This window comes from Saccopteryx leptura, chromosome 1, assembly GCF_036850995.1.
Source record: "Saccopteryx leptura isolate mSacLep1 chromosome 1, mSacLep1_pri_phased_curated, whole genome shotgun sequence".
In the NCBI taxonomy this organism is placed as follows: domain Eukaryota; kingdom Metazoa; phylum Chordata; class Mammalia; order Chiroptera; family Emballonuridae; genus Saccopteryx; species Saccopteryx leptura.
This window is the reverse complement of record NC_089503.1, coordinates 105,411,568-105,433,358: the sequence shown is the minus strand read 5'-3', so window position 1 is coordinate 105,433,358 and position 21,791 is coordinate 105,411,568. Positions and strand designations below refer to the sequence as shown.

At 44.3% G+C, this 21,791-nt stretch overlaps 2 protein-coding genes and 1 pseudogene across 5 annotated transcripts in view; all 3 read left to right on the top strand.

Moving 5' to 3' along the window:
* Positions 1–5,761: 5,761 nt before the first annotated feature.
* On the top strand, positions 5,762–14,119 carry C1H11orf52 (chromosome 1 C11orf52 homolog). The gene is made up of 4 exons (XM_066373194.1): positions 5,762–5,898; positions 10,690–10,727; positions 12,465–12,532; positions 13,240–14,119. The coding sequence occupies exons 1-4, from the start codon at positions 5,867–5,869 to the stop codon at positions 13,477–13,479; spliced, it is 378 nt and encodes a 125-aa protein (XP_066229291.1). The 5' UTR covers positions 5,762–5,866; the 3' UTR covers positions 13,480–14,119.
* Positions 14,120–14,331: 212 nt separating this feature from the next.
* Positions 14,332–21,791, top strand: part of DIXDC1 (DIX domain containing 1) — an 81,967-nt gene continuing 74,507 nt past the window's right edge. The window contains exons 1-4 of one of the 4 annotated variants that reach the window (XM_066373109.1): positions 14,332–14,588; positions 14,801–14,963; positions 15,902–16,009; positions 16,297–16,388. In XM_066373109.1, coding sequence (XP_066229206.1) covers positions 16,332–16,388 — 57 coding nt within the window. In that variant the 5' untranslated portion in view covers positions 14,332–14,588; positions 14,801–14,963; positions 15,902–16,009; positions 16,297–16,331. Of the gene's footprint in view, positions 14,589–14,800; positions 14,964–15,901; positions 16,010–16,296; positions 16,389–21,791 lie in introns of those variants that run through there. The other 3 variants (XM_066373118.1, XM_066373144.1, XM_066373099.1) reach the window with 3 other exon arrangements.
* On the top strand, positions 20,241–20,920 carry LOC136388990 (elongation factor 1-beta pseudogene; annotated as a pseudogene).

The window sequence follows — 21,791 nt, the reverse complement described above, 5'->3', positions numbered from 1 at the left end:
TGGAGAGAGTTGCCTAGAGCCCTGTTTTCCCATATTAATGTCTAACCCCTGAAAATGGTCTCTGATTATGAGGGACCAAATATGTATACACAGGGACACAGACACAGAAACCACTTCTACTGTCAGCCAACCCCACAGTCTCCCTACCCTCTGCCCAGGGGAGGCCTGTGAGAGGAAGCATTTGCCTCATGGCTTGGAACATCCTGAAGAGAGGAATCACTGTATCATCCCCCACATAATCCAAGCCTGAATGCAGGGGATCTAGGGCCACTGGTGTGATCGTGATGGCTAGGGAGGTGTCCTCTGGGCATAATGTTATTACTAGAGGTATGGGTGTGTGAGAGAAAGACTGGGGCTCTGACCCCTCACTTACTCTCTGTAGTAAAAAAGAGCATGTGTGTGTATGCATTTTGGGGAGTGTCCAGAAGATCTCCCTGTCCCAAAATATATCTTTTACAAGGCTGTAGTGGATATCTGATTTTAACTTTGTTGGGTTACAGACGCACTTGAAAATCTGACAAAAGCTATAGATCCTCTTACCACAGAAAAGATATGCTTCCAAATTTGGCATACAATTTGAATAGAGTTCTTGCAGTCTATTCATGTGCCTTTCATAGGGAACTGTATATCCCTAGGATAAGAACCCTCATTTGAAGAATCCAATTTTTAATCCCTGGCCAGTGGCTCAGTAGATAAAGTGTCAGCCTGGTGTGTGGATATCCCAGGTTTGATTCTGGTCAGGGCACACAGGAGAAGCAGCCACCTGCTTCTCTCCCCCTCCCTCTCCTCCTTCTCTCCTTTTTCCCCTCCTGCAGCCAGTGTATCGATTGGTTAGAGCAGGGGTCGGGAATGTATGGCTCATGAGCCAGTTGTGGCTCTTCTGATGGCTGCATCTGACTCTCAGACAAATCTTTAATAAAAAAATAAAAACGTTGGCCCTGGCCGGTTGGCTCAGTGGTAGAGCGTCAGCCTGGCATGCAAGAGTCCCAGGTTTGATTCCTGGCCAGGGCACACAGGAGAAGCGTCTATCTGCTTCTCCACTCCTCCCCCTCTCCTTCCTCTCTGTCTCTCTCTTCCCTTCCTGCAGCCAAGGCTCCATTGGAGCAAAGTTGGCCTGGGCGCTGAGGATGGCTCCATGGCCTCTGCCTCAGGCGCTAGAATGGCCCTGGTTGCAACAGAGCAACGCCCCAGATGGGCAGAGCATCGCCCCCTGGTGGGCATGCCGGGTGGATCCTGGTCGGGCGCATGCGGGAGTCTGTCTGACTGCCTCCTCGTTTCCAACTTCAGAAAAATACAATAATAATAATAATAATAATAATAACGTTAAAAATATAAAACATTCTCATGTATTACAATCCATTCATTTCCTACCACTCATGTTCATGGTTGTGGGTGGCTGGAGCCAATCACAGCTGTCCTCCAGGACAACACCAAATTTTTATTGGATAATGCCTAATGTACACGGGTCATTATATGGCTCTCACAGAATTACATTTTAAAATATGTCGTGTTCATGGCTCTTTCAGTCAAAAAGGTTCCCGACCCCTGGGTTAGAGCATGGCCCCAGGTACTAAGAATAGCTTGGTTGGTAGCATCAGCTTCAGGTGCTAAAAATAGCTCGGTACTTGAGCCTCAGCCAGATGGGCTTGTCAGGTGGGAGTCTGCCTCACTATCTCCCCTCCTCTTACCTAAAAAAATTAAAATAAATAAAGAATCCCATTTTTGGTGAAAGGATTGCCATCAATTTAAAATGAAAGTATGGCCCTGACTGGGTTGCTCAATTGGTTACAGCATCATCCTAATACACCAGCATTGCAGGTTCAATCCCTGGTCAGAGCACATATAAGAATCAATCAATGAACGCATAAGTAAGTTGAACAACAAATCAGTATTTCTCTCTTTCCCTTCCACTCTCTCTAAAATCAAATAAAATTTTTTTTAAAAATAAAAGAAAATGAAAGCATGCTTCAGAGAAATAACTGTTAATATGGTCATTCATTCATGAATTCAACAAATATTCATCAACCTCAAGTAATACACTATTGGGTATACATATTATAAATATAAATTATAAAAACTATATTCTCTTATTGTCTACTCTTGGAAACCTTAGTACCTAATTTATTGTATTGGAACAGCAAGAAAGACACGTTTTGCCACACAATTAAGTAGCCAAATTAAGGAGTCTTTATTTTAAAGCCAGCAACTGCACTGAGACCTAAGTCATTCAAGTCATGCGGCCCCGAACACAGTTTGGGGCTAGCTTTTAAAGACAAAATCACATACTGGTTGGGGTATGGGAAGCAGGGGAGCCTCAGCGAAGCATGGGACAAAAGCAATAAAACATATTCATTAATCTCGATAATAAGCTCATTAAATCTTACTGTCTTGTTACAATGTTTATCTATAGGATCAATTTAAAGAAAAAAAATATTCTACACACTAAGACCATAAGCTCAGAAGATGCTAACACAGTAGTGATACATGTTTCACATGCTTAACAAAAACATTTCTAAACATTCTAGGATTTACGACCCACCCCCTGACACATCTGCAGTTTGGCGAAGCTAACTTCAAGGCTGGGAGTAGGGAGTTTTAGACCTAAGTAACTTCTGGGGTTACTGAGAGTTTAGGATAGAAAAGAAGCTAAATGAAGTTACTTATGGAAGAGCCTTTTTTAAAGTTACCTATTGCTAAAAGCCTTTTTCTCTATATTTCAGATTGAGAAGAAAGCAGATTTTATTTATTTATTTTTAAATATTTTTTTGTTTTTTTTTATTATTTATTCATTTTTAGAGAGGAGAGAGAGAGGGAGAGAGAGAGAGAGAGAGAGACAGAGAGAGGAGAGAGAGAGAGACAGAGACAGAGAGAGAGACAGAGAGAAAGAAGGGGGAGGAGCTAGAAGCATCAACTCCCATATGTGCCTTGACCAGGCAAACCCAGGGTTTTTGAACCGGCGACCTCAGCATTTCCAGGTTGACGCTTTATCCACTGTGCCACCACAGGTCAGGCCAAAGCAGATTTTAAAAGAGCCTATTCAGACTTCAACCAAAACAACTTCACAATGATCTGTTTTATAACTGGGATTTTTACATGTGCTTTATTTAAAAGAAAAGTTTAGGCCCTGTCCGGTTGGCTCAATGGTAGAGCGTTGGCCTGGCGTGCAGGAGTCCCGGGTTCGATTCCCTGCCAGGGCACACAGGAGAAGCACCCATCTGCTTCTCCACCCCTCCCCCTCTCCTTCCTCTCTGTCTCTCTCTTCCCCTCCGGCAGCTGAGGCTCCATTGGAGCAAAGATAGCCCGGGCACTGAGGATGGCTCTGTGGCCTCTGCCTCAGGTGCTAGGATGCCTCTGGATGCAACAGAGCGACGCCCCAGAGGGGCAGAGCATCGTCCTGTGGTGGGCATGCCGGGTGGATCCCAGTCAGGCGCATGTGGGAGTCTGTCTGACTGCCTCCCAGTTTCCAGCTTTGGAAAAATGGCAAAAAAGAAAAAAAAGAAGTTTACTTAGTTAGAAAAAAAAATTGAGACTTCTGATTTAGTGCAAATCCCCACTACATCCAAAAATTTTAAAGCTTATTAGTCAACTTCTTTTGAGACAGAGAACTAAGAATTTCATAAAGTAGGTGAATTCATTTTCTTTTTGGACATATCTGTTATGAATTCTTCCTTTTATTGAACCAAAATATGCATTTCAGTAACATCTGCCTTTGGTTCTTGTTCTGTCCAGAAAATAGATGTAGTTCTTCTTTTACTTGAGAGTCCTTCAGATACTTAAATATTACCATCCTGTTCCCCTAAGGCTTCCTTTTACCAATTAAACATACCTAGATCTTTAACCATATCTTATAGGACTTTCCATATCACTTATTACCCAGACAACTTTCTCTTGAACACACTGCCTTTTGACCACATAACTTGAAATTTGACATGTAGACCTAAAATTATTATTCCAGTTGGGGACTGACTGGTTCGACTTCAGTGGAATAATCAATACCCTAGTTTACCACTCTAGATTTCTATAAATGCTGCTCTAGGCTACCAAAACACAGTGCTGGTTCCTTTCGTGTTTCTGGCCATATAAAATCTCTTAGGTGTTTTCCTTTAGATTAGAGAAAGTGGCCAGTAAGGGACCAAATGGGGAGGGCTTTGAGTGCCAGGCTTAGATGTTTGGATAACAGAATGAAAAGAATGCAGTTAAGGGGAGAGTGCAGGACAGGTTGCCAGGGAGAATCACGGCATGAAATAAGAGCCCAGTGCGACAATGCTGCACAAGATAATGAAGCAAGGTGCTTTACCACCTGACAATCAGCTGAGAACAAGAAGAAATAGTGGCCCTGGCCGGTTGGCTCAGTGGTAGAGCGTCAGCCTGGCGTGCAGGAATCCCAGGTTCGATTCCCGGCCAGGGCACACAGGAGAAGCGCCCATCTGCTTCTCCACTCCTCCCTCTCTCCTTCCTCTCTGTTTTTCTCTTCCCCTCCCACAGCCAAGGTTCCATTGGAGCAAAGTTGGCCCGGGCGCTGAGGATGGCTCTATGGCCTCTGCCTCAGGTGCTAGAATGGCTCTGGTTGCAATATATTCAATAGCAATGCCCCAGATGGGCGGAGCATTGCCCCCTGGTGGGCATGCTGGGTGGATCCTGGTTGGGCGCATGCGGGAGTCTGTCTGACTGCCTCCCCGTTTCTAACTTCAGAAAAAAAAAAGAAGAAGAAGAAGAAATAGCAACAATGGCTAGGGCTGACTGGGAGCTGCCCATGTGCCAGGCTATGGACTACAGCTTTACATATATTATCTTATTTAATCCTCACCATAATTCTGTAAGGCCATCACTCTTATTGTCCCCATTTTTCATAAAGAAAGAAGATAGGGAGGAGAGTCCCGGGTACCCTCTGTGGACTGCAGGGCTGAGTGGTGAGTCCTGAATACCCATAAAGAGCATACAAATACCTGGGCATCTGGGCAAGGCACCAAAGGTGGGAGTGGGAGCAATAGACCTCAGCCTTATGGGTTTCACAAATTCTCCCAGACCCCGTATTTACTACAGGGAATTGGCTCAAGTGCATCCTAGTTACTGGTGAGTGTGGAATGAGTGTAATTTGGGGTCATTGGTAGCAGCTAAGTTGAGGTGTAAGTGGGGATTCTATCCTTCTGTACTGGGAATGGAGAAGTAAGAGGTTAAGAAGTACCAAGGCCACTGAAATCATAGTCATATGACTTTCTACCAGGGAAGATATTAAGTAATAGATTCAATCTTCCATTTTACAGTCCTAAGAAAATAAGTGATTTGCCCACGTTAATTTTGATAGCAAGGGAGAAAATATATAAAAGGAATCCATTTCCCTAAATTTACCATTCCTAGAGTCTCCAGTATTCAAACCTAGATTTTGGACAGGTATAATAATAAACACTGATACTGATAACCTTGAAAGTGAAACTCAATTAAAACTGAGTAGTGTTGGGAAACATAAGGTAAGATTCTTTACCCCATTATAGAGGGCATATACTTCAATAACAGTGTGATGTCACAGAGAAACCTCTCCTAAGGAAAACCATTTCTATCTCAGGTTTCTTTTTACTGAAGCTTGAAGCTCAAAGTTCATGGCTTCATCAAAGCAGCTCCAAATCCCCAAGGTGAGATAGTTCTCACCTGGAAACTGTGTGTATTCCTCTACTCTTTGGCTGAGAGCAGTCACCTGGGAATCCTTCCAGCAGGTGGCTTCCAAAGTCCAACCTGTTAGGTTGAAATCTGACACTGACAGATACTCCCTGGGAGCTGCTACTGAAAACTAAACCGGGAACCAGGAAATGCACAGGCCTTTTATGTGGAGAAACAGCTGGTCTCCCTCGGAGAAGGTGACAGGAGCCCCATGGGAAACCTGCTCTGCTGCAGGGGAAGCTGGTGAGTAGGGGCAACTGGGGGGGGGGGGTACCATCTGTGTGGGTAGACATGGAGGCCCTGAGAAAAAGACAGAGCCTGCAGAGAGTTGCCAACCTCTCACGCCACCTTTCTCTGCCTTAAACCTCCCTGTGCCACCAGCAGAACAGCACATCCTTTCAGAATTCAGGAAACATGGCCCAGCCAGCTGTCACAAAATGTCCAGAGCAGGGCTGGAATGATGAATTGGCCTTGTGTCTCTTTGCCCTCCTCTTCCTCTCCTTTTCCTTCTGTCCCTTCCCTTCTTCCCCCAAATGGTGATAATAACTGTAGCACTTGATAGCTTACTATGACAGCCACTTTTCAATCTTATTTAATTTTCCCGACAATTCAATGGGGGAGGAGGCCTTACTCCTCCTGTTTTTACGGCTGAGAAGCTGAGGCTCAGAGCAGTTGTCCGAGGTCACATGGCTTGTAAGCCAGTAAACCAAGATTCCAGCCTACATCTATCTGACTTCAGAGATACTTTTAACCACTGCATAATACTGGCTACCAAGTCACACAGCTCAACGTTGGAAAACTGTTTATTTAAAAGGGCAGCAGTGGGGAGAAGGAGACTATCCATGGAATATTTGAATATAACGTTCATACTTATTTGCTGTGTGACCTTAGGTAGATCCTGTTACTTCTCTTTCTTCTCATATGAAATATAGATAACATGACCAGTGTTTGAAGAGTAGAGCACATGTGAATGCCTCACTGTAAATTAATTTGTAATGTCTCCATTACTCTTTGTCATCACTAGACCTTGGACCTGGTTTTATACAACCTGTACCTTCTTAGCTATACCATTCCAAGCCTGGGCTGGTGTTGAGGATATCCTGATTATGAATAAAGCATCATTATAGTTAGATAGGTGAGGTGCACTGACTAAGGGCACATAATTGGCTGTGACTGGTTGGCTCAGTGGATCGAGGATTGGCTCGGTATGTGGATGCCCTGGGTTCGATCCCTGGTCAGGGCACACAAGAGAAGTGACCATCTGCTTCTCCTCCTCACTGTCACCCCTTTGTCTCTTTTCTTTTCACAGCCAGTAGCTTGGTTGGTTTGAGTGGCACCCTGGGCACTGAGGATGGCTTGCTCGATTCAAACATCGAGTATCGACCTCAGACGGGGTAGCTGGGTGGATCCTGGTCAGGGTGCATGTGGGAGTCTGTCTATCTATCTCTCCTCCTCTCGATTAAAAGAAAAAAGAAAGAAAGAAATGAAAAGGGCACATAATTTGGAGTCAGTACATTGGCTTCAAGTCCTGTTCCTACTACTCATTCATTTATCCATCAATTTATTAAACAAATATTCTACTCAACACCTATATGTACCAGGCATAGTGACAGGAGCAGAATACATAGTAGTAATAGGAAATGTGGTCTATGCTTTCTTGACTAACCTAAAATTTTTAGGGCCTTCATTGACCCATCTGTAAAATGGGAACAATAATACATGTTTCCTGATACGTTGTCTGGACTGGAAAAGAAAAAAGCACATTTTAAACTCTGACATGCCCTACAGACATAGACTATCTGGAAACATAGAAAAGCTTCTAATGAAGGGGGTCTAACAGCTTCTTTCATCTCCTTTTCTCCCAAATCTTCATGTTCTTTATTTTTGGTTATTTTTCCTCTGGTGGTTGTAGTCACAGTACTCCGCTTTGACTGACTCTTGGTATACGCCAGGCAGCTAGCTGAGTAATTTACATTTATTATTTTATTTAATTCTTACAATACTCCCATGAGAGTGAGATTTTATTATCATCTTCATTTTATTGATGAAAAAATGAAAGGAAGCCTAATGACGTTAAAAACTTGCTGAAGGTCACATGGTTAGTCTAATAGCAATTGGCCAACTCTAGATCCTGGCTGGAAACACTACACCAGACATTCTAACCAAAATACCAGGTGGGACAAAGTAGGTTTACAGCTGTGAGTACACGAAACAGAGTTTGTTCTTGTATTATTATTACTTTTTCTAAAAAAAAAAATTTATTTTAGAGAGGAGAGAGAGAGAGAGAGAGAGAGAGAGAAGGGAGGAAGGTGCAGGAACTATCAACTCCCATGTGTGCCTTGACAGGGCAAGCCCTCGGTTTTGAACCAGTGACCTCAGCATTCCAGGTCGATGCTTTATCCACTCTGCCCGCACAGGCCAGGCTATTATTACTTATTAATAATTTTTATCATTTTCCATATGGACAACTGTAAACCTACTTTTGCCCTGGCCTGTAATTTTTTTCTTCTTAAAATATTAGTAGGGCTTGACCAGGCGGTGGCGCAGTGGATAGAGCGTTGGACTGGGATGCAGGGGACCCAGGTTCGAGACCCTGAGGTCGCCAGCTTGAGCACCGGCTCATCTGGTTTGAGCAAAAAGCCCACCAGCTTGAGCCCAAGGTCGCTGGCTCCAGCAAAGGGTTACTCAATATGCTGAAGGCCTGCGGTCAAGGCACATATGAGAAAGCAATCAATGAACAACTAAGGTGTTGCAATGCGCAATGAAAAACTAATGATTGATGCTTCTCATCTCTCTCTGTTCCTGTCTGTCTGTCCCTGTCTATCCCTCTCTCTGACTCTCTGTCTCTGTAAAAAAATTTAAAAAAAATTAAAAATATTAGTAGGGCTTTGTAAACGCTATTTCCCTCTATTTCTCATCATCTCAACAAACTTCCAGAGTCTTAAATTGATATGATAATTAAAGAGATTTTTATTTTAAAATATTCTTTTCTGATTACAAAGTAATACATATCCACTGTGGAACATTTGTAAAATACCAAAAAGCAAAAAATACAGGAACATTTGAGTGTGTTCCTACGTAATCCTTTTTAAATGCCTATGTGCATAGTTCCTTTTGTTTTTTGTTTTTGTTTTGTGACAGAAAGAGAGAGTGTCAGAGAGAAGAACAGATAAGGACAGACAGACAGAAAGAGAGAGCTCAGAAGCATCAAGTCTTAGTTGCGGCACCTTAGTTGTTCATTGATTGCTTTCTCATATGTGCCTGGGGGGGGGGGGGGCTGCAGCAGAGCAAGTGACCTTTTGCTCAAGCCAGCAACCTTGGGCTTTAAGCCAGCAATCTTTAGGCTCAAGCCAGCAACCATGGGGTCTTGTCTATGATCCCATGTTCAAGTCAGTGACCCTGTGCTCAACCTGGATGAGACCGTGCTCAAGCCTGCGACCTCAGGGTTTTGAACCTGGGTCCTCTGCATCCTGAGTCCAACACTCTATCCACTGCACCACCACCTGTTTAGGCTGAGTATCCATATTTGCCCCTGATTATTTCTTAGTATATGGAATTGCTACTTTAAAGGGTATGAATTTATTTAAGACTTTTTATACTTATTGCCAAGTGTATTCTAGAAAGATTATACCAATTTTTACTCTTACTACCAATGTGGGAGAGTGCCCATTTAGTTTCCTTAATTTTAAGTTAAGAATAAAGTCTTATTATCTATGAGTAACTGAATATTCCATTTGGATTGTGTCCATGCATTGTACAATATCCAACTTGGAAGCAGGCTCCATTCACTAAAATCGGGTTGCCCAAGTCTATGGTATTTTAGAATTAATATTTTCTTTATCCACTTAAGTAGAAGTAAGTAGGAAGACAATACTGACACAGGAAAGGAAATTAGAGGCTGGGATAAGGCTATGACTAGGCAGCAGTAAGGGAAAGGAAGAACCAAAGTGTCAGATGAGGAAATAGAAAGACCTAGAAGTATTTCAAAGCTTTTCTTCTGAACCACCCATAGAATTCAGGTGGTGACTCTAATGGCTGTCAACTTAGCAAGTTGCAGTCAAACCAAAACACAAACACAAATACAAACATCTCTGTCAGATAAATGTGGGGAAATCCTGATTTTTCCACAGTAGCAAAATGCACATGATTTAGAAGTTTCCCTCTTTTTAAGTAGCAAAAAAAGGAAACTTTCTTGGGGAGACACAAGTCAGACAAATAGAGTTGGTTCTGGTGAGAGCTGGAAATGTACTAGCAAGAAAAAACATCACAGTAAGCTCCAAACTATTCAGCCTATTTCCTCAGACAAAGGTTGTTCCTCTGGTCATCAAAGAGTTGACAGTCACAGACACACTGGCTCCACTGGGGACCCCAAGGGCTCAGAAATGAGTATGAGAGGCCCGTCCTGCAGCCAGGGTGGGGTGGCTGAGTCACTCACCAAATTCAGAGTTCCCTGTGCTGTGGGCCAGAAAGGTTAAACATCTCTCACTTTCTCTGTTAATTAAAAACAAGGACAGGGAAGCAGAGAGGGAGGTCACCTGTTAGGAAAGGGCTTTAAGGAGCCTTAACAATGAGCCCTGGTTGTGGCAGCTTCCGTGACTCCCAGAATGAGAACCCCAGGTTGGCAGAGACCCCCTAAAATGGCAGTGAAGCAGAGGCAGGAGGGTCTTTGAGTACAGAAATATTCCATTATCTGGCAGGTTTCCCTCACCCTCTGCTGGAATTAGCCTGCTGGACAAGCCCAGAATAGCGCTCGACCCAGCTACGTCCCTGGCATGTAATGTCCGGTGGCCTGAGTCTGTATTTTGGGTTTGGTTATGTCAGTTGTACCACTCTGCCTTCCAGAACCATCCCTTTGGGAGAGGTGTGGTATCCTTGACAAATCCTTTGGGGCTGGCTCAGGAGGACTTTATGTTAGAGGGAGGTGAGGGAAGATTGTTGCAGAATGTTAAAGAGACAACAGAGCAAATGATGAAGGAAGGGAGATAGAGGCCAGGGCTCTTACACATGGGTGATCTGGTTTTTTTTCTTTCACAGGAGCTGCCCATCATATTTCCAGAGGAAAAAGAAAATGGGTAACTGGGGGAGGAGAGGGAGATGGGGTGGGGTGGGATGGGTAGCAAATGAGAGAAGATAATAGAAGTAGTGTATTTGGAAGGAGCATAAGGGTGGAAAAGAACAGTGTTGGAAGGGATAAAGGAAGACAGTGTACCACAGAGAATCTTTAGGTTCCTGGGTTCAAGACCAGCTCTGAAACTCTGGGTTTCATCCTTTTACTATCTCAGAGTGGCAAGGTTGGCTGCTCATTCTTTCATTCATCCAGCAAAAATGTACTGAGCATGTATATTTTATGTGAGGCTCTGACAGAGGCAAAGAGGCACAGGAAGAAAGACATAATGCCTTGGTCCTAAAGAAGTGGAATATCAAGTTTGAGAGATAGATATGTAAACAAGTAACTGTAATGCCAGCTACTTGTGCTATACTGGAGGCATTTTCCTACTGTAGGAAAATGGGAGGAAATACTAATGATGAAAAAATAATAGCAAGTTCACAAGTTGGAAGAGGAGCAGAGGGAAGAGGCTATTCTGGCAAGGGAATTATCTTATTCAGAAGAAGGAAAGAAAGAAAGAAAAGAAGAGAAGAGAAGAGAAAAGAGAGAAGAGGTTGATTTGATGGAAAGTGACCCACTGTTGGGTGGCTGAGCACTTACTACGTTGCCCTGTAGTAGTCTGTGTACTCATTTGTCTCCCTTGGTAGATTGCAGGCTCCCTGAGGCAGAGGAAACCACCTACTCACTCTTACATTCCCATAGTGTGGCACAGAGCCTGGGACTCTAACTGGCTCTTAATGTGTATTTGTTCAACTATGTTAAGGACTGGTGAAAAATGAGGATGGAAGATATAGGCTGATTGAAAACGTCCACATTGCATTCCCCATTAAGGAGTATGGATGTGGGAATCCTAGAAGTGAAAAAGGTGAGAACAGATGTAGGGAGAGTAGTGAAAAGCCCACCATAATAGGATATGGCCAGAGACCCCTGCCATCATGGCATGTAGGTTCTCACTGAATTCAGACAGATGGTAAAGAAACAGTAGAGCCAAGGAATGGTGGGCCATTCCTTTATTAAAGTCTCGCACTGGCCAACAAGCAATCACACAGAGCTTCCAAAACCCTGATACATTCTCTGGTTTTACAACCAGAAGAATCTTCTCCGGTTCCTCCTAGAATCAAAGGCCTCACCAGTCTCAGCGGAGTTCACAAAGCCCCGCACCTCTGGTTCCCATCTGCACACCTTCTCTCCCTCTGCAAGACTGGCTTCTTCTTCAGCATTCTGCATTCTCTCCACTCTCCTTGCAAAACTAGCTGGGCCCTCAAAGACCCCTCCTCTAGCAAACATTAGCGAAACAATAGCCCCTCCAAAGCAAAAATGCAATCCACAGTTTGCAATCAACTGCCCTGCTCTGAGGGCACACACATGGCTGCCCAGCGCCATTTTTTAAAATTCATTTTAGAGAGGAGAGAGAAAGGGAGAGAGACAGAGAGGGAGGGAGAGAGGAAAGAGAGACAGAGAGAGTAGGTGGGGAGGAGCTGGGAGCATCAACTCCCATGTGTGCCTTGACCAGGCAAGCCCAGGGTTTCGAACCGGCAACCTAAGCCAGCGCCATTTTTTAACAATAAAAGTGAGCAAATTCAAAAAATACAAATTTTACAAACTCATTTGCCCAACAATAGTTTAACAGAGATTCGAAGAGGGCAACCTCAGTAGAGACAGGGAAGAGAGAATGGATGTAATTTGGGTTTCCTCGTCTTAGGGAGTCCACCACGATGGACACTGAGGCGGCAGCAGCAGCAGATGCAGACACAGCAGAATGGCACAAAGGTAAGTAAGTACCTCTGTCCCTTCCTGGGGGGCTGCTCCGACAGGGAGAGAATGCCAGGGCTCGGCTTTCTCCCCCTGGAGCAGACTGTAAGGTCAGTGGCTATGGCCATCGTGGTGCAGATGCAGGTTCTCATTGGATTCGGGCAGGTGGTGAAGAAACAATGGAGCCAGAAAATGGTGGGCCATTCTGTTCATTAAAGTTTCCTAATGGTGGATGAGCAAACAGGCAGGGCTCTCAGGCCCCTTAGCATTCTGGACTCACCTGCACTGGTAGGCCCCTACCCGCCTCAGCAGGGCTCCCAAGCCCCTACTCTGTCTTTCTTACTCTGTCTCTCTCTCTCTCTCCACTAGCAAAACAGGCTGAGGGGGAAAAAAACCCTTCTCCAGCAAACAGTAGCAAACAATCATACCTTCCAAGCAGGAAGGCAGTCTGCAATTTACAATTTCCCACCCTGAGGGCAAACAGCTGCAGTCTTTCATAGACTATACACAGAGCGCTGCCCCAATATAAGCGAGCAAACCTAACATACATTTCACACTTGAAACACATTGGTTTGCTCAACACAGACAAGTTTCAGTCATCTACAGAATGTGCTTGTTCTGCCCATCCTCCAAAGTGCAGGGACATGAGTCTAACTGACCCTACTTTGAAGGCAAGAGACCAAACCAAGTCAAGAATCTGTCCTAATGATGTTCATTCTTTGCAGGGACATGACACAACAGTTCATACCTGTGAGTGGGCGTTGGAGCAGCCCGCAGATCTGGAAAGGAGCCAAAGCCTCAGGTCAGAGGACAACAGCTTGCATTACGCAGTCATTCAAGTGTGTGGCCATACCCAGCCACGCTCTGCCCAGGAGTTGCAGCACCGAAAGTCAGAAAATGCTATAGAGTACACCACCCTGTCCTTCCCTCAGGCTTATGACTGCAAGAACGGAACTCTAGTGTGAGCCTTGGGAAGGCAGGACCAGTCTCCAACATTTCACCATTACTCACGTGGGAGAATCTACTGTTTTGAGGAACTGAGTGGCAGTCCAGGAATGGCAGCCACATTTTAAGCTTAAGGAATTCAAGAGCCCTTGGAATTTTGTGTCCGCACTCTTGCTCTCTCCCCTACGCCTATCCCTTTTTGGCCAGTGTTAGCTTGGAGTTATATTTGAGTTAGCCTGGGGTGAATGGAATTGCACAAAATGAGGGCTCTACGTATAGTGTGCATGAAGGTCTATTTTGGCGCCTACTTTTGTTCCTACTCTCAAGAAAAGAGCAGAAAACACAGGTTACCCCTTGAACACTTAAGCTGATCTTGTTGAACTTATTTAATTGTATCCCTTTTGTATACCCTTAACACCAAAGCTGAAGGATAGGTGCTCTGACAAAGCATTCTGGACTTTCGTACACAGCCCCCAGGCCTGGCTCAGGCCAGTTCCTCAGTGGTTTGGTCAAGGGTCCCAACCTAAACAGATACATGGGGGTGGGGCCGGGGGAAGCATTTCCCGATCATGCGTTACAAGGGTTGCAAGTCACTGACAATGACAGCACTGCGTGGCCAGACTGTTGGCTCTGGAAGGTGCTGGGTCACTAAGAGCAATAAATCGCTTACTGAATGTGCCTAGTGCGTTTTCTCAGGAGGTTTGCGGGCTCTACTTAGGCGCCGCGGGCATCGCACTGCCTAAGGGTGGTTTGTAAGTCCAGCAAGTGGAGGGAGGCCGGTCTTCGCGCTCCACTCCGGTGGGCCTCGCCTGGAGCAGAGCGGGGGGTCCCGAGGACCAGCAAGAGAGCTTCCACAGGCAGCACCTGGAGCTCCTCCGGCAGGTCTGGGCGGGTAGGGAGGAGCGGCCAGGCTCCGGCCAGCAGAAGGCGGGTCCGGACAGACTGGGGGCGGGGTCCAGGCCCGCAGGAGGCGGGTCACGCGGTCCAGCTGGAGCCAGCTGGAGGCGGGTCTGGCGGCGGGCCCCGCGTCACCATGGCAGCGGGACGCAGCAGCGGCGCCGCAGCAGGAGACCCGGCTGGGAAGCCTGGGGACAGAGATGCTGAACCACACCGACTTATGATTTAAGAGGTAAGTGCCGAAAGGCAGCGGGTCACTGGGAAGTATTATTACGACCAGTTGAACGCCCAGATCAGGACTGGGACGCGCGGAGGGGCGAGTGAGGGGTGAGAAGGAGGCTGTGGAACTTTCGAACCCGCTCTGAGCCGGGCGGGTTCTAGCGTGCCATTACTGATTCATACTTTCAGAACTCCGAGTGGTAATAATGCACTTTCCCTTCACAGCTTGGACACTATCCTTTCCAAATGCAGCGGGCCCTCGGGTTGACCCTGGGCGGGATGTCTCCTTAGAATGAAGAGCGTACTGAAAAAGGAATCACAGCGCACACTAAGCTGGCAGCGATAGTATCGACTTAGTAGAGTGTGAGGATTTTAAGCACTTAGGATGGTAGGTACATAGTCTGTAGTCAAATGATCTGCTATGAGTATTTCTGTCGGGATTTCCCCGCCTATTCTCTGGCATATAGTGCGAGTGGGTTCAGAAGCCGTGACAAGAGCCCATTTCCTATTAGCTGGTGCAATTAAATGAACTCTATTTCCAAGAGTTATTTACTGTGACGGTCAAATAAGATGATGTATAGGTGGTGGCACTTTATAAACTTAAAGTGCTATTTCAAAAAGTCTGTTATAGAATATAAACTCCGTGTTTAGAGTGTAAATACAACACAATCTACAGTTTAAATGCTATAGAAATGTTTACCTGAAACCTATGTACTTTCTCTTTTTTTTTTTTTTTTGAGAGAGAGAGAGAGAGACAGACAGACAGACAGGAAGGAAGAGATGAGAAGCATCAACTCATAGTTATGATCACAACCCTAGCACTTTAGTTATTCATGGATTGCTTTCTCATAAGTGCCTTGATGGGGGAGGGGGATCTCCAGCTGAGTCAGTGACCCCTTGCTCAAGCCAGTGACTTTGGGCTCAAGACAGTGGCCATGGATGGGATCAGGTTGATGATCCTACTCAAGCCAGTGACCCTGCAATCAAGCTGGTGAGCCTGTGCTCAAGCTGGTGAACTCGGGGTTTCGAACCTAGGTCCTCAGTGTCCCATGTCGAAGCTCTTTTCAATGTGCCACCACCTGGTCACATGTGTGTATGGTTTTTTTTGGTGTTGTTGTTGCTGCTTTTTTTGTTTTGTTTTGTTTTGTTTTTTAAGATTTTTACAGAAAGAAGAGAGGCGGGCAGGAATTGGAAGCATCAGCTCCTTGCTTTTCATATTTACCTGGACCCAGCAAGCCCAAGGTCTATGTACTCTTATTGATCAGTGTCACCCCATTGCATTTGATTTCTAAATAATAAAAAGGAATATAAATTCTGCCTTTCTAGTTTAACACTGAATTTCTGAGGATGAAAGGAAGTGTGTGTCAGAAGCAGAGCTCCCAGTATTTCTCCTGATTGTCTTCAGAATCCTTGTGGTCTTAGACTGTGTGAAAGGTAGGAAGGCGGGAAAATGCATCCTTGTTTCACTAATGATAGGGAAGCATGCTCTTTATTACTATTAAAACTAAGTGACTAGTTTAAAAAATGCCATTAGGATAGCCCCATTGTGCTTTATAAGACCTGAGGTTGGACTTCCTGCTAACCAGTATCCTATTTCTGATACTCCTAGATGATTTAAGTTCGTAGGTTTGAGGCAGGGCCCTGACCCAACTAGATTGGTTTAGCTTTTGGAACTTTTTTCTGCCCTGTATTTTTATACATCTTCCTCTTCCTACTTCAAGGTGGCCCAGATCTGGCTCTTCTGGGGACTCTGAAGATGGGGACCCATGTGTTTATGAGACTCTGTAGCTCCCTGCTTCCAGCAGAGCCCTCTGTGAGTTTCTGGCATACTGTTTGGGAGGAATGTGATGACATTAATGGGTTTTCAGTACAGTTCTACCACTGGGGGATTTTTCCCTCAGGATTCAGGTCCTGGAACTAAATTGTAATATATCTGCTTTCTTTGTTTGCTTCTACTTCTTGTGGAAACTCTAGCTCACTTGATTCTTTATCTTTATCTGGAATTAATAAAACCAGGCAGAGGCTGAAAAAGTCTAGCAATTAATCAGAACATATGTATTTAAAAGATTTAAATTGGAGCCCTGGCCAGTTGGCTCAGTGGTAGAGCATATGCTGGGCATGTGGACGTCCAGGGTTCGATTCCCAGTCAGGGCACACAGGAGAAGCACTAATCTGCTCCTCCACCTTTCCCCCTCTTCTTTCTTTATTTCTCTTCCCCTCCCGCAGGCAAGGCTTCACTGGAGCAAAGTTGGCCCCGGGCACTGAGGACTGCTCTGTGGCCTCCACCTCAGGCGCTAGAATGGCTCCGGCTGCAACAGAGTAACACCCCAGATGGACAGAGCATCGCCCCCATGGTGGGCATGCCGGGTGGATATCAGTCGGGTGCATGCTGGAGTCTATCTGACTGCCTCCCCACTTCTAACTTAGGAAAACAAACAAACAAACAAACAAACAAAACAACAATTCAAATTGGCTCTGACTGGTTGCCTCATTGGATAGAATGTTGGCCCAGCATAAGGACATCTGGGGCTCAATCCCCAGTCAGGGCACACATGAGAAGCGACATCTGCTTCTCTTCCCCTCCTTCTCCCATTTCTCTCTCTCCTCCTCTCTTGTTTCAAGCAAGCATCAGCCTTGGCCTCCAGCACTGAGATTAGCTCAGTTGATTCGAGCATTGGTCCTAGATGGGGGTTGCTGGGTGGATCCCAGTCAGGTTGCATGTGGGAGTCTCTCTTTCTCCCTTCCTCTCACTTAAAGAAAAGATTTAAATAATGTTTTTGTAAAAACAAGCATGTTAATTATAGAGCATTTGAGAGATACTAAAACCATGATTTGAGAAAACCATAATCCTTCCATCCAGAAGCAATCATTATTAATATTTTAGAATGTTTTCTTCTAGTTTTTTTTTCTAGGTATATTATTTACATATTTGAAGTAAGATGTACACACTTTTTGAATTTTTACTTTTTTAAACTTAAAGTTTGTTAGTTCAAAAGTATTGGCCCTGGCCGGTTGGTTCAGTGGTAGAGCGTCGGCCTGGCGTGCAGGAGTCCCGGGTTCGATTCCCAGCCAGGGCACACAGGAGAAGCGACCATTTGCTTCTCCACCCCTCCTCCTCTCCTTCCTCTCTGTCTCTCTCTTCCCCTCCAGCAGCCGAGGCTCCATTGGAGCAAAGTTGGCCCAGGTGCTGAGGATGGCTCCATGGCTTCTGCCTCAGGCGCTAGAATGGCTCTGGTTGCAACAGAGCAAGGCCCCAGATGGGCAGAGCATCGCCCCCTGGTGGGCATGCCGGGTGGATCCTGGACGGACAGGTGCATACGGGAGTCTGTCTGACTGCCTCCCTGTTTCCAACTTCAGAAAAAAAAAAAGAAAAAGAAAGTATTAAAATATTTGTTTTAATGTAGATACAAATATTTGGTAAACATTATGATGTCTGTAATTTTCTTGACCTTTCCACTATTGTTGAACTTTTAGGTTTCACTCTCCCTGTTGTAAATAACTAACTGATTTCCTCGTTTAAGACTTTTTTCTGAGGGCAGAGTCTCAGAAGTGGAATTCCTTGGTGAAAGAATGTGAACATTTTAAGTAATAAGTTAACTTTAATAAGCTTCAAACATTTTTTTATTGATTGATTTTAGAAAGAGAGTAAGAAGGGTTGGGGGATCAGTTTGTTGTTCCATTTATTTATGCATTCACTGGTTGAGTCTTGTATGTACTCTGATCTGGAACCCACAACCTTGCAGTATCGGGATGACACTTTAACCAAATGAGCTACTTGACCAGGGCCTTAAGTAATAAGTTACCTTTCAAAAGAAGAATTGTGATGTACATCCTTCAGAAGGCAGAGGGACGTTAACTGGGAGTTAGAAGAGTCTTTAGTAGAAAGCTGGCTACCTCTTGCGATGAGACCTTGGGGCCTGCGGAAAGACTATTTCATGACAGTGTAATTAGTAATGTGGAGCCCTAACACATTATGAATGGCAGTCCAGAGGCATGGGAGCATTTACAGTGTTTTCGTAGTAGAGAAACTTTCAAAATGTCCACCAGATGTCGCTCATCTTAACTGGTACAGTTTGTATTAAGCACTAACATCTGGTGATTACTTTGGCAACAATATACTCTAGTCTCTCACCATTCTGTCTCTTTCTTCCTTTTTCTACCCACTCAGTCTGTTACACTCACTATGTACCCTCTACCCCCACATAATTAATTTTAGAGACTCAGCTTTACTTGTCTTCATTTTACTATTCTTTCTTTTAGTCTCTTTCCTTGCATGTATATGTGTGTATTTATGTGTAACAGTTCTTGAAGTTTTTGCTAAAAGAATTGGACCTGGCATATAATAATATATAATAGGTGCTCAACATACAATTAATGAATGATTAATGAAAGGATACATTGATGAAGAGAGGAAAATATAGAAAGATAACATAATTTATTTATTAATCATAAAGATTTTACTTATTGCTTTTAGAGAGAAGAGAGAGAGAGAGAGAAAGAAGGGGGAGGAGCAAGAAGCATCAATTCCTACTTGCTTCTAGTAGTTGCTTTGAGTGGGAAAGCCTGGGGTTTTAAGGCAGTGAACTCAGCATTCCAGGGTGATGCTCTATCCACTGAGACATCACAGGTCAGGTCATAAATTATTTATATTTGTCTTAGAAATACGGTAAAAGAGACAAAGGCCCTGGCCGATTGGCTCAGTGGTAGAGTGTCAGCCCAGTGTGTGGATATCCCTGGTTTGATTCCCAGTCAGGGCACCCAGGAAAAGCGCCCATCGGCTATCTGCTTCTTCACCCCACCCCCTCTTGCTTCTCTCTCTCTCTTCTCCTCCCCTCCTGCAGCCAAGGTTCTATTAGAGCTAATTGGCCCGGGCACTGAGGATGGCACCATGGCCTCCACCTCAGGTGCTAAGAAGAACTGATTGCTGAGCGACAGAGCAAGGGCCCTAGATGGACAGAGCATCTCCAGCTAGTGGGCTTACAGGTTGATCCCGGTCAGGGCGCATGTGGGAGTTTGTTTCTGCCTCCCCTCCTCTCACTAAAAAAAAAAAAAAAAGAGATAAAGATTCACATTCCTAGTATAAAGCTGATATAGTATGAAACATGCTATGACCTTTAAATTTTAAAGAGAAGATGGTTCATTCATTTATTTAACCAATATTTATTGAGCACCTACTATGTGTTGGGAATATTCTGGGTTCTCGAGACTACCTAGTAATAAAACAGACAAAATTCCCTGCCTTCACGGGGAATTTAACATCTGGGCAGGAGGATGCTGACAATAAATAAGTAAATATCAAATATACAAGATGGTGAGTAATGCTTGGAAGAAAAACAAAAATAATCTGGTTTGGGAGTGCTGGAGTGAGGGGGTGCTGTCATTTTAAATAGTCAGAGAAGATCGAACAGCTAACATGACATTAAGTAGGAATGAACCATGGGTTCTCTGGTAGATGTATTCCAGATAGATTATGATCAGATCTGTCTTGATTTTAACAAAATCAAGAGTGGTCAGAGAAGTTTCATGAGGAAGTGGAACTTGAACTAGGCACAGTGAAGATTGAGTAACAGAGGTGTGGGAGCTTTCTGTCCCCATCTTAGCAGAGCTGACTGCCGTGAACAACTTTTTTCTCTGCTGCTGCTCAGCTCCTGGGTCAGCCAACACCATGGGTTTTGGAGACCTGAAAAGCCCCACTTGCCTCCAGGTTCTCAACAACTACCTGGCAAATGAGAGCTACATCAAGGGGCATGTGCCATTGCAAGGAGAGGTGGTAGCATTTGAAGTGGTCTCTGGTCCACCACCTGCCGACTTGCATCATGTCTTAACATTGGTATAATCACATCAAGTCTTACAAAAAGGAAAAGGCCAGCCTGCCAGGAATGAAGAAAGCTTGAGCAGGTATGGCCTGCTAATGTGGAGGACACCAGGAAAGTGGAGCTACAGATAGTCAAGTTGATGATGACATTGATCTCTTTGGATCTGACAGCGAGGGGAAGGAAAGCAAGGAAGCTAAGAGGCTGATTTGAGAAGAATGCTTTGCACAGTATGAGTCGAAGAAAGCCTAAAGCCTGCACTTATTGCCAAGTCTTCCATCTTACTAGATGTGAAACCTTGGGATGATGAAACAGATATAGCAAATTTAGAGGAGTGTGTCAGGAGCCTTCAAGCAGAAGGCTTGGTCTGGGGCTCTTCTAAACTGGTTTCAATGGAGCATGGGATTCGAAAACTTCAAATACAGTGTGCTGTAGAAGACGATAACTTGGGAACAGACACGCTGGAAGAGCAGATCACTGCTCTTGAAGACATGTGCAATCCTTGGACGTGGTTGCTTTCAACAAGGTCTGAAATCCATGCTGGATCATTGGTCTTAAATAAAAGCTTGAAAGAAAAACAAAAACAAAAGCTTGAAAGACATATCTATCTATCTATCTATCTATCTATCTATCTATCTATCTATCTATCTATCTATCTCTATATCTATCTCTACCTATATCCGTCTATCTATCTGTCTATCTATCTATCTATCTATCTATCTATCTATCTATCTATCTATCTATCATCTATCTATCTAAACTGTAGGATACTCTAGGCAGAGATACAGCTGTGAAGGCATGAGGTAAAAAAGAGCCTTGTAAATCTGTGAGTCAGTGTGGAGCCCACTAACCTGAGCCTAGGAAATTTAGGGAGAGGCTTTTAGAGCTAGGATTGAAGAATTCATACTTGACATGCTAGAAAGAAGGAGTGTTTGAAGGCTTTTGAGCAGTCTAAGGAAGATTAAGGGGTGTGGACTGGCAGAGAAGCCTGGGGACAAAGAGAGCAGTTTAGGAACAAGGACACGTTTGGGACCCTCACCTATAGATGTGAGCCCCTTTGTATGTATTTATGCTGATGTCTGTAAAGATAAGTACAATAGAAATTCTAATGTTACTGCCAAGGAATTCATTAAAGTGAGAAAACAGGAGAAATATTAAGAAATTATTTCAGAGTCATTTAAAATATTTCCATTGACAATTCTGTTTGTTTATTCAAACTGCTTTTCTGCTTCTCCATAGTAATTAATGATTTCCCACAATAGATGTGTTAAATTTTACATAGGTGAAAATTTCACACATCTTCTACACAAGGAGAAGTCACAGTCAATATTTTTATCAAATGACAGTTCTGTTTAAGGCTCAAAGTCTTACTTAGGTTACATGTTATTATTTGTATTAATAGA